Here is a 12,688-nt window from a genome sequence, read left to right as displayed (position 1 = left end):
TGCTGATGGGATTGGTGCTGAGTACATTGATGGTCAGTGATCTTGCAGGTAGGGTCAACCTAACATTGTGTGTGAGGACAGGTTAATGCTGTGAACTGAGGGGTTAATGGATGTCCCGTGGTGTGAATGAGAGAAAACAGACAGAGATGGTACCTGAGGAATCTCTGAAAGTGCGCAATGACCGAACCATTGCCACGTGTTTGCTATTTTACACGTTCCACATTCACTGTCTGCCCACTCCCCATATGGGCACAGCATGCTTCACCATCCCACCTGATTTTACTGCCCCTCCCCTTCCTGCCTGTCTGTGCCCAGGGCACATGGAAATGCCCAGCCCAGCTTTCTCTCTGATCTCACATTCCTGCTTATTCTCACTCTCATTCCACTTCCTGCTCCCTCTCCATGAATTTATTTTCCACTCAGTCCAAACCTACTCTCCTGCTCACCGCTCAAATGCTTTAATAGACTCCCACAGGCTAATCCCTTTTTATTCTCACCCACAGAGACCCATTACTGACCCACTCAATCTGATCCTATTCTCACATTTCTTCCTCAAACGTATCTCACTCAGTTATCTCCTGCTGTGCTGACTCCCCGTGTCATTTAATATCCAAATCAATCAAACCACACCATCCTGCTCACTCCCCAAAGTCATTAATATTCATCCAGTCCAATCCTAGTCTCCCCCTCATTTCCAATACACTGCCATTTTTAAGAAGCTCCCTCATTCCCTTTTTTAAAGAATTGAAGATCCCTGAGCTCAGTTTATGGCTCAGGATTGCACCGCCCCCCCTCCCCCACCACACTGGAGGAAGAGCACTATCTGTGAGAAGGTGGAGAATGAGGCCTCATTAATACTGATGGTGGCCAAGTGAGAAGCGTTTGAAGAACTAACCAGGGCCTTGCAATTCTGAATGGGGATGGGAATGAATGAAGTGGCAGAAATGTGAGGTGATAACGTGAACAATATGGAAGTCTGAGAGGATAAGAGAAAGGCAAACTCTAACATGATTCTTGGAAGGAACAGAAGGAATTGGGGAAGTGTGGGAAATGGGACAGTTGAAGGGACTCACTGTGGAGTGAGCTCTCATTTTGGGAAGAAACAGGAGAGATATCAGAAACACTGGTATTGACCATGGCATCATCAGAACAGGACAGACAGAGAAACCGAATGGAACAGATTCTGTACAGAATGTGACAGGGGAATAAGTGTAATGATGGCATCAGTGGGAGCTGGGGCATTTATCCAGTTCTGCCATTGACCGTGTCACCTCAGATTTAGAAATGTTGAGGAAGGGGACAGCCTGAGTTTAACCATGAAGGCACATGATGGGTGAACATTTGGAGTAAAGTTGATGGTATTTTAAGTGGGTTTATATAATATAAGCTCGTCACTAACAAATCAATCAAGGAATTCATGAGAATGGCCTCCTCCAGAGTGTTGAGAATGTGAACCTTGCCATTACACGGTGTACCAGAGGCAGACTGTACAGCCCCATTGGGGGGAATGTAGACAAGCCGAAGGGAATGAAGTGATTTGGTGGTAGTGTTGGAGGAAGTGATCAGAATGGTGGGAGACCCCTGCAGGAAATAAACACTGTCTTTGACTAACTGGACCAAGCAGCTTGTTTCTGTGCTGCACTTTCTCTGTATTTCCACATAAACAAACATAGCGTGTGTGAAGGTTATTGCAGTCAGGTGGGAAGTCTCACTCTGAGGCAGGCCCCATTGACCATGTGCTCACCAGTTTCTCGACGCATGAAGGGGAAATGAACTGTGAATGATGTAATTATTGTGGCTTATTGTAATTTGCAGCTGTTGGACTAACTACGCAGAATTCAAAACCTTTGGATCAGAACCTTGAGAAATGTAGTCTCCTGGCCAGACGGTATTGTCCTAGTGGCTTCATTTATTTTGGTCATTGCTACAAGTTGGTTCCTGAGAAAATGTCTTGGATTGATGCTGAGGTAAGTCCTTGGAATCTCCATTGTCAGGTATTGGGTTTGGAGTTGTGACATTGAATCTGCCAGAAATGAAGGGTCCCTTAACAAAATAATTTTGCCATAAATGAAAAATGCATTGTATGAACCAAGTTTTAAGATTGTCCTGTAACAATTTTAACTTAAGAATTTTCTTCTTTGGATACTTCATGTCAAAATGATTTTCTGTATTCCAATCGAATATACTGTGACTTTACACATGTATTATTGTAATGATGCTCATTACAGTTCATTGTTCAGATTGTTTGTGATTACAATGTGTTTTGCTAAAACATGTGTTTCTTCAATGTGAACTAGCTTTAATGTGATTGAAGAATTTAGACCGTTATTTGTAGAATGTGAACTTTCCTTCCCTGTATTGGCTCTCACACGATCCCGATCCCATTAGTTTAATTATTGCGGCTGTTGCGCGATTTTCTTACAACTTGAGAATGGAACTACAGTGTTATATCAGAACCAACTTGTAAGAAACCCAACTTTGAAGTCGTTCCCATACTTTAAAGATCATTGCAAAACAGAGACAGAAAGGTGATTCAAGGAACAAAAAGCCTTTCAGTTATGAAGGTAACTCTGAGAAAGGAAGTTCTTTTGCTATTAAAATGCTGAGAGGAATAGATATTGCTGGGGAGTATCCAACCTGCTCGACAGGATTTCCTCAAAACCCCAGAGCATCAGAGCATGACGGGTGGCATTATAGAGGTTTAAAAAAGTCATGAGGGACATGGATAGGGTGAATAGACAAGGTCTTTTTCCTTGGGTTGAGAAGTCCAAAAGGAGAGGGCAGAGGATTAATGTGGGAGGGAAATATTTAATAAGAACCCAAGGGGTAACATTTTTACACAGAGCATTGTGCGTGTATGGGACAAGCTGCCATAGGAAATTAGAAGATTTTTAAAGCATCTGCACAGGCAGATAAATAGGAAGGGTTCAGAGGGATATGGGCCAGATGCTGACAAATGGGACTTGGTCAGATGGGGATGTCTGCTCGGCACAGACGGGTTGAACTGAAGGCTCTGTTCCCGTGCTGTATGACTCTGTGACAAGTGGGTAAGGTGGTAAAGAAGGGTTACAGTCTGCTTACCTTCATCTGTGGGGGCACTGGGGATAAAACTGGGCAAGTCACTTTGCAGCTGAATAAAACTTCAGTTAGGCCTCATTTGGACTATTGTGTGCAGTTCTGGTGGCCACACGATAGGAAGGATGTGGAGGCTTTGGAAAGAGTGCAGAAGAAGTTTATCAGGATATTACTGCATTGGAATGTATTAGCTGTAAGGAGAGATAAGACAAACTTGGATTGTTTTCAGGAGAGCATCAGAGGCTGAGAGGTGACCTGGCAGAAGGATCTAAAATTATGAGAGACATGGATATGGAGGATAGTCAGAAGCTATCTCTCAGTGTGAAAATGTCAAATATTGGGTGGCATAGATTTCAGGTGAAGCGGGAAAGTTTAAAGGATATGTGCAAGGCAAGTGTTTTTGTACAGAGGGCAGTCGGCACCTGAAACACACTGTCAAGGGAAGTCATAGATGCTGATACATCTTCGAGCTATTTAGACAGACACATGACTAGGCAGAGAATAGAGGAAACCTCCTAAATGCATGCAGATGGGAGGAGTCTAGAACGACATCGTGGTCATCACAGAAATGGTGGGCTGAAGGGCCATTTCCTGTGCTATATTGTTCTGTTCTATGTTTGGATTTGTATTTAAATGTTGTACCTTCCACTGGAGCTGTAGCAGGTAAATGAAGTGGGAGAATGTATTTAGAGCTTTCAGTGATTCGGATTTCCATGTTATTTTACTTTTAGCATTATTTTTGAAATTATTATAATTATGATAGATTGAATAACAATCTCAGATAATAAATCTGTACATATGCATTGCATTTCCTGTCCACACTTTGAGTCAAATTTTATAATGGGAAAATACTTAGGCATAGGTAATAGAAAGATTAGTGCCTGTACTTATCTCTCCCAGGATAATTAACAAATTACAGTAAACCAATCCACAGCAATGAAATAGGATATCTTAGGACTCAATTTTAAACTCTCATATATCATTTCACATTGCATTAATGAGGAGGGGATGTGGCCTTACTTTCCTCTCTCTCGTCTCAGTCCTGGAATGCACCCGTTCTGGTTGACTCTCCCCTCCTTTCCTGGGGGGAAGCTCCCTGAGACTCCCAACCTGCACTCCAATACTCAGTTTCAGTATAACCCCAGCTCTCAGCGATACCCAAGATCACCAAGCTAGTCTTACCCTGGGATTCCACACACTCCACCCCCAGAACCAATCTTGCTCAGCTCCATCCAGTAAACACCGCTTGTGAGCTTTTCAATCCCCTCGCTCTCAGCTGAACTGAAGTATTCATGCTCATGGGCTTGTTCTGAGGCCGGACCCCAGCCCCTAACACAGAATCAGCAACTTTCTCATTCCCCAGGATTTCTCCTGAATCAAACACTGAGCTGCCTGTTAATTCCTGAACTTCTCCCTGAGTTTGGTGGAATAGCACAGAGTGATCCAACTCGTATAGAGTCCCCGACACAGATTCTGTGTATTCAGCTGCCTTCCTGCAGTGCACACAGTTACAGCATTGCTAAAATAGAGTTGGCTTCAGTTACTGGCTGTCTCCCATGTTCCCCATCTTTTCTAACCAACCTTCAAACTCCTTCAGTGACTCTCACATTGAAGCTGCAAGTAGGCGGCTTGTCTCCCCAAAACACCTTCCACCCTGACCTCAAATTCACCTGGACTGTCTCAGACTCCCCCCCCCTTTCCTGGACCTTTCCATTTCTATCTCGGATGACCGAATCGACACGGACATTTACTATAAACCGACCGACTCCCACAGCTACCTAGACCACACCTCCTCCCACCCTGTCCCCTGTAAAAATGCCATCCCATATTCCCAATTCCTTCATCTCTGCCGCATCTGCTCCCAGGATGACCAGTTCCAAAACCGTACAACCCACATGGTCTCCTTCTTCAAGGACCGCAATTTCCCGCCAGACGTAGTCGACGATGCCCTCAACCACATCTCTTCCACTTCCCGCTCCTCCGCCCTTGAGCCCCGCGCCTCCAACCACCACCAGGACAGAACCCCACTGGTCCTCACCTACCACCCCACCAACCTCCATGTACAACGTATCATCCGCCGTCATTTCCGCCACCTCCAAACAGACCCCACCACCAGTGATATATTTCCCTCCCCTCCCCTACCAGCATTCCAAAAAGACCACTCCCTCCGTGACTCCCTCGTCAGGTCCACACCCCCCACCAACCCAACCTCCACTCCCGGCACCTTCCCCTGTAACCGCAAGAAATTCATATCCATATCCGCCACAAATTCACCTGCACCTCCACACACATCATCTATTGCATCCGCTGCACCCGATGTGGCCTCCTCTATATTGGGGAGACAGGCCGCCTACTTGCGGAACATTTCAGAGAACACCTCTGGGACACCCGGACCAACCAAGCCAACCACCCGTAGCCCAACACTTTAACTCACCCTCCCACTCCACCAAGGACATGCAGGTCCTTGGACTCCTCCATCGCCAGACCATAGCAACACGACGGTTGGAGGAAGAGCGTCTCATCTTCTGCCTGGGAACCCTCCAACCACAAGGGATGAACTCAGATTTCTCCAGTTTCCTCATTTCCCCTCCCCCCCACCTTGTCTCAGTCAAATCCCTTGAACTCAGCACCGCCTTCCTAACCTGCAATCATCTTCCTGACCTCTCCGCCCCCACCCCACTCCGGACTATCACCCTCACCTTGACCTCCCTCCACCTATCGCATTTCCAAAGCCCCTCCCCCAAGTCCCTCCTCCCTACCTTTTATCTTAGCCTGCTGGACACACCTTCCTCATTCCTAAAGAAGGGCTTCTGCCCGAAACGTTGATTCTCCTGTTCCTTGGATGCTGCCTGACCTGCTGCGCTTTTGAAGTTATCAGGTACTCACTCTCCATATTCTGAATTTTCAGCATCTTGTTTGCTCCTGGCAGGTTGTAGGATGAGAAGCTGCATATTAATGAGGCAAAATGTGCAGTTAACAAAGCTTATTCCTTCTTACTAAGTAATTTACCACAACCCAGGGAGAATCTCCCCTTATTGCCCAGAATACAGTTTAAATTTGCAGAGAGTTCTTCCTGATGTTGAGATAGGCCTTGCTGGACCCCCCACATGTTTCTGCCACATTTCTCCATATTCTTAAGAAGCCACAATGAGATTGGTCCCAAATCCTCAGCCTCAGTGTGGCACCACTCACTGAAGGTTGGAGTCAGTCCATATTATGTCCTTGTGGACAAGCAGCAGGAGGTTGTAGTTTCATTGTCTATATTCTCCAAAATAAGAGTTTCTACTTTGAAAGTGGTCAATTATTTTGTTCCAATATTCATGTAATATTGCAACAAGTGACAAATTGCCTTTGTAATTTACTCCCAAGCTGCATTGCCAACACCTATCTCCAGGCGGCCATCTTGCTTCCCTGCACGGGATGGAGCAGAATAACGTTCTTGCAGAAATGACACGTAACTCCCAAAATAAGTGTTCCCCAATTTGGATCGGTTTGAATGACGTTCACAAGGTAATGTTGCTTGTCTTATTGCATCACATTATTAGGGTGAGAAAGTTACATATTTTTACATGATCTGATCTTACTTCCACAGGAGGGGACTTTCCTATGGAGTGATGGATCTGCATCAGATTTTATGTTTTGGATGAAAGGTGAACCCAATGATGATTATAGAAGAGAGGACTGTGTGCAGATTTTGTTCAGTAAGTCAATGCATTCCAGTGTGATAGAAATGGTAGCCTTCAGGAAAATATTTCCTGGCAATTGGTTGATTGGATTAGATTTGGACAGGCCTCCATTTCCTGCTCCATTAGCAGGAACCTTGCGGGTAAAACTGTTCAAAGGAGGAGAGTAATGGATCCTGAGATTTGGAGAGTAGAGTATCCTCTGGGAGTAATATTAAAGTTTTCTCCTTCTGGTCAATTGTCTGGAACCCACAGTGACATGATTATACCAACACCAGCCTTGGAACTGGTGCACATTTAATGAGCTGATCCCAGATCCAGCCCTCACTTTACTAATGTACCACATACCCCTCCCTCTCTCCACAGAATTTGACTCAGTGATTTAAAATATATAATCCAGACAGATTATTCTAAACTGAAATCCCATGGACTGTACGAATTATTTGAAGTCTGTGCCGTGGGGAAGGAAATTGTTTAACCCTGTGGAGAGTCTGTGCTATCCACATACAAAACAGATTCTAAATCCAGTCCAGAGTAAACTCAGGAAATCAGACAGGTTATTTCCAAACCACGCACCTTGTTGGATTTTATTCCTACTTATCCAGGTCTGTCTGGTTTATTCTGGATATTAACAACGTGATGGACCCAATTATCCTTTATTGAAGCAAGGGAGCCAAAACATTGCAGCAAAACTAGGATTACTTCACAAGCTTATTGTTGCACTGACCTGGTTACAAGTGACTCGGATAGCATGGACCTGTCCAAGGGCCAGGCTGTAACATGTGATCAGCCTGCTCCATCTCAGCCTGATCCTGAGGGAGCTCACTATCGCGCTGGGGCTCATTCCCTTATACTTCATTTCCTTGTCAGCAGCCAGTGTGATCATTGATGGTCTCACAACAGAGAATGAACCTATCACACAAATATTTGTCTGGTTTACCAAACTTGTCTTCCTTCCATCCAGGGAATTCAGTTCAGTGGAACGATGCAAGTTGCTCTTTGTCCTTCTGTTTCCTTTGCTCCTACAAACTGCCGTCTCCCTGCTGCGAGTGAAATAATCTATCGCTGCTCCATGGATCCTGTCTGGGAGTGGATGTAGTGCCTCAATCTGCTTGTAGTTGCGATCACAGCCAATGATGACTGTACTGACTTAGTTTCACAGCCAAGAATAAAAATTATATCATGAGTTGTGTGTTTGTTACTGTGAGTCTGGATTAGTGGTGCTGGAAGAGCACAGCAATTCAGGCAGCATCTCAGGAGCAGATTTTACTGCTCCTCGGATGCTGTCTGAACTGTTGTGCTCTTCCAGCACCACTAATCCAGAATCTGGTTTCCAGCATCTGCAGTCATTGTTTTTACCTGTTTGCTACTGTGAGTCTAGTTTATAGCAGCCTTCCTGTCCCACTGATGTTATACTGGGGAGGAGACAGCAGAACGGGGACATGGATAGTTTTATAATCCATTTCCACAATGTGGGTATTACTGCAGGGTCCAACTCTATTCCCCTTTGGGAAGGTGCTGACTGTGAGCTTCCTTCTTGAATTAGTGCAGTGCGACTGGAACAGGTACACCCCATCTTGACAGGGAGGGTGTTCTAGGATTTAGATACAATGACAGTGAAGGAATAACATTCATTCCAGGTCAGGATGGAGTGTGCCTTGGAGGGGGACCTGCAGTTTGTGGTGTTCTAATGCCCTTACAGGTCTGGTTCATACAGCTCACTGATTAGGAAAGTGTAGTCAAAGGAGCTGTGGCCAGTAGCTGAAGGCCATCTTGTAGATGGTACACACTGTTACCAGGGGGTGCTGTTGGTGGAGAGAGTGCCAAGCAAGATGCATGTCTTGTCCTGGGTGGTGCTGAGATGATTGCCTTCACTAACCACAACCATTTCCCTTGGTGTCAGGGAGAGCAGTGGAGAGCATTCCCATTGACTTCAGTGTAGCTGTAGCAATATGGACCCACACTGAATCTCGAATCCCTACAGTATGAAAGCAGGCCTTTCAGCCTATCGAGTCCACACTGACCCTCTGAATAACAGACAAATACCCTGCCCCATTATAACCCTCTATTCTTCAAGGCTGATCCACATAGTCTGCACATCCCTGGAAACTATGAGACAATTTAACATGTCCAATCCACCTAACCTGCACATCTTTCAACTGTGGGAGGAAACTGGAGCACCCAGGGGAAACCAATGTAGACCCAGACAGAACATGAAACTCCACACAGACAGTCACGTGAGACTGGAATGGAACCCGGGTCCCTGGTGCTTTGAGGTAGCTGTGCTAATCACTGAGCCACTGTGCCATCCCTTGTTAAAGTGCTGCCTTGTGGTCAGGGGCAGTTACTGTCACCTCATTCCTGGAATTCTGCCTTTTTATCCAGATTAGGAACAGGGCTGGCATGAGGGGCTGGTGCTTCTGCCATTATCAGGTGGACATACATATTTTTAATAATTTAAAAGAATATCAGTTTAACATCAAGCATATGATGCATGTTGCTTATCTAATAGACTAACCAAAAAGCTTTTGATTTTCAAAATTCAACTTTAACAACATGTAGAATGTGCACCATCATCTCTCCAGGTCTGGCATTAACCCTGGCACTGAGTGTGAGTCAGTGGGATTTAAGATTTCCAGAATTAAACACTCAGTTCAGATCACAATTAGACTTTAACATTGTGAGTTTTAGTGGGATTTTATGTCATTACATGAGTTCAATCTGGTAAACTTGACTAATTGTTTCAAATTAATCCCTTCAAACAACACAATTTATATATTCTAAATTTGTCAGCAAGACAGACATTGAGGAAATGATTAAAATCAGATTTTGTTAAATATAGTTAAATAAGACACTCATCCAAAAGACAAAACAATTTCACTCCCAACTCCAAGACCCAGACGTTATAATTGTATGAAACTCAAGATCAGCTTCAAACTGGGCCCAGACCCGGGCTCAGGGTCAGCTTCTTTCCTCAAATTGAAACATCTCTGTGGAGGGTCAGGGTCAGAGATCACAGGGAACAGTGCTGACCCAACACCCCCACACCCTGCCCCACCCCCACACCCTGCCCCACCCCCACACACTGCCCCACCCCCACACCCTGCCCTGACCCCCACACCCTGCTCCCTGATCACCACACCCTACTCCCTGGTCCCCCGCACCCTGACCCCTGCACCCAGTCCCCCACCCTGCCCCCCTCACTCTGTGCCTTGCTCCCAGAATACCTGATCCCATCTACAGCAGCATTGACTTGGCTGTATTCCTGCCTTGACCAGAACTACCACAACCTGACCTGAGGAAAATGGCTCCCCCCCCCGCAACTGTTGCCCCACACCCGAGTTGTGCACAATTGCCCCACTGGAACCCAGGCCCCAACTATTGGGCTCGGATATAACCCCTGACCTGCATACTACCTCAGACAGACAACCCTGATAAAGTGGCCTGACCTTGACATTGACCTTATCTCTGGCTTTGTGCCTTCATTAATCTGGAGCACCTCTATCGAAGAGCAGCAATCAGGACGCCCAAAACCCTTATTATTCCTTTGGGATTTCACCCATTTCATTAACCATTTTCATTACAATCCAATTTACTTATCGAGTGGTAATCTCTATCGAGTGGTTCCTTGTGTATATACATGATTTCTCCCTTTAAGACAAAGGAATGTCTCCTAATGTTCACCAAATGTTAAAAAGTTGTCTCCCATTCATTCCTTTGGCCCCTTGCAAGGATAGTCCTGGCTGATGTGATTTAATTGGAGACATCTTCCCTGTCACATTCCACAGGCAGGTTATTGTCGTGTTAACAAAACTGCAGGTATTGGGATTATTAACAGAAAAAATAATAATGATAGAACACACAGCCTTGTTGAATTCTGATTATGACTCACTGTTTTACAATTGGTGTAATTAAGGTATTTCTACGGCTGTTAGTGGCTCTTACTCATAATTGGAATTGTCAGTTTGCTGGCAGTAAGTATGATTCCATCTGAAACCAGTGATCCCTTACTCTGGAACTCGGTCCCCTGCTTCAAGGTACAGTGCTCCCAGTAAAAACAAAGGAGACTTCCGAGTCAAACCGAGTTGGGCTTTGGTAGACTGGTAAAGTACATGTGTTTGTAGATAGTCACAAAAAACATCAGATTACCCAAATGTTAAATAAAATTTAAATTTAAAATCCAAAATGTTTACAAAATGTATTCACGGACAATATCATGATCTGGTTGCAGGCTATAAATATTTAAAAACCAATCCAAATATGTTATTTTAACCAATAGAACTACACGATAAGATTTCACTTGTCTTCACCAGACAAATATAATTCTATGCAAGTAAATTAAATTGTGAAAATGTGAAAGAAATAGAAACAGGAGTAGGCCATTCAGCCTCTCAAGACTTTCCCACCATTCAGCAACATCATGACTGATCTGCCCCAGGCCCTAACTCCTCACTTGTGACAGCTCATAAGACCATCAGACCATAAGACCTAGGAGTGGAAGCAAGGCCATTCAGCCCATCGAGTCCACTCCACCATTTAATTATGGCTGATGGGTGTTTCAATTCCACTTATCCGCTCTCTCCCTGTAATTCCTTGTGAGATTAAAAACTTATCAATCTCTGCCTTGAAGACACCCAACGTCCCGGCCTCCACTGCGCTCCATGGCAATGAATCCCACAGGCCCACCACTCCCAGGCTGAAGAAATGTCTCCTCATTTCCGTTCTAAATTGACCCCCTCTAATTCTAAGGCTATGCCCATGGATCCTAGTGTCCCCACATAATGGAAACAACTTCCCAGCGTCCACCATTTCTAAGGCACGCATTATCTTGTAGATCCAGCTCATGATTGTCCTCAACTCCCTGTCACTGCAAACATCTATCTCCCTCATCTTGGAAAGCTTTCAGTGGTGTCACTTCTGAACGTCTGTGGGTAGAGATCCCCAGACACTCACTGCCTCCTGGGAGAAGACATTCCTTTACATTTCAGTTGCAAATGAAAGTCCCTTTTGTAACTGAGCTCCGATTGCTGATACCAGCACAGTCTCTGTACGTACCACTTCACATCACACACTGTGCATTTCATACAGTTCAGAGAACATGGAGAACTGTTGGGAGATGGTGCTGGGGGAGGCATCGGGGTGGTGGAGACAGAGACAATGGTGGTGGAGACAGAGAGGGAGGGAAGTGAAAATGAGGGGAGGGATGGGGGACAGGATGGGGTCAGGGATAGAGAGTGTGGGTAAAGAGAGCATTGGAGCACAGGAGGAGGGACAGAGAGAGTGAGAGAAGGCCCACCAGCTGTCAGGCCCTCCTTGCACAGTTCCATTTAATTTGTAATAATTTCATCGCCCATCTCCCTGCAGTGAAGGTGTTTAGGGTCAGATAATGGTCACAGCCGACTGGCACAATGCCACTGGTCTGTGCAAGTTGAACTTGAACATTTCAATGATTCTGAACTCAGCAGCAATGATTTTACAAAAGGCCAGCACTGGCTAAAGGTGAAGCATTGTTTGTTCAACATCAGAGGATGACGTGAGAGCCACACACCATCACTTCATCATCTCTCATGGAAGGTTGATGATAGTCTGTACTGAATGCACTGGGAAGTTATAGACAATAGACAATAGGTGCAGGAGTAGGCCATTCTGCCCTTCGAGCCAGCACCACCATTCATTATGATCATGGCTGTTGATCCTCAATCAGTCTCCTGTTCCTGCCTTGTCCCCATAACCCCTGATTCCACTATCCTTAAGAGCTCTATCCAACTCTTTCTTGAACGTATCTAGAGACTTGGCCTCCACAGCCTTCTGGGGCAGAGCATTCCACACACCCACAACTCTCTGGGTGAAGAAGTTTCTCCTCAACTCAACCTCTGTCCTAAGTGGCCTTCCCCTTATTTTTAAACTGTGTCCTCTGGTTCAGGACTTAC

At 45.3% G+C, this 12,688-nt stretch overlaps 1 protein-coding gene across 1 annotated transcript; it reads left to right on the top strand.

Moving 5' to 3' along the window:
• On the top strand, window positions 1–7,926 carry LOC148145842 (C-type lectin-like). The gene is made up of 5 exons (XM_087999771.1): window positions 1–48; window positions 1,816–1,967; window positions 6,445–6,585; window positions 6,668–6,776; window positions 7,723–7,926. The coding sequence occupies exons 1-5, from the start codon at window positions 6–8 to the stop codon at window positions 7,809–7,811; spliced, it is 534 nt and encodes a 177-aa protein (XP_087855897.1). The 5' UTR covers window positions 1–5; the 3' UTR covers window positions 7,812–7,926.
• The last annotated feature ends 4,762 nt before the right edge of the window (window positions 7,927–12,688 follow it).

This window comes from Chiloscyllium plagiosum, unplaced genomic scaffold (genome assembly GCF_037043375.1).
Source record: "Chiloscyllium plagiosum isolate Xiang-an unplaced genomic scaffold, Cpla_swu_hap1 HiC_scaffold_23, whole genome shotgun sequence".
NCBI classification, from domain to species: domain Eukaryota; kingdom Metazoa; phylum Chordata; class Chondrichthyes; order Orectolobiformes; family Hemiscylliidae; genus Chiloscyllium; species Chiloscyllium plagiosum.
The sequence above is the reverse complement of the archived record's forward strand: the minus strand, read 5'-3'. Positions and strand labels throughout refer to the sequence as shown.

Excerpts from the sequence above, each read along its gene's own strand:
- LOC148145842 (XM_087999771.1), top strand. The coding sequence starts at position 6 with ATGGGATTGGTGCTGAGTACATTGATGGTCAGTGATCTTGCAG. Across the intron at positions 6,586-6,667 it reads GTTTGAATGACGTTCACAAG|GAGGGGACTTTCCTATGGAG; the intron begins GTAATGTTGCTT and ends TTACTTCCACAG. Across the intron at positions 6,777-7,722 it reads CTGTGTGCAGATTTTGTTCA|GGAATTCAGTTCAGTGGAAC; the intron begins GTAAGTCAATGC and ends CCTTCCATCCAG.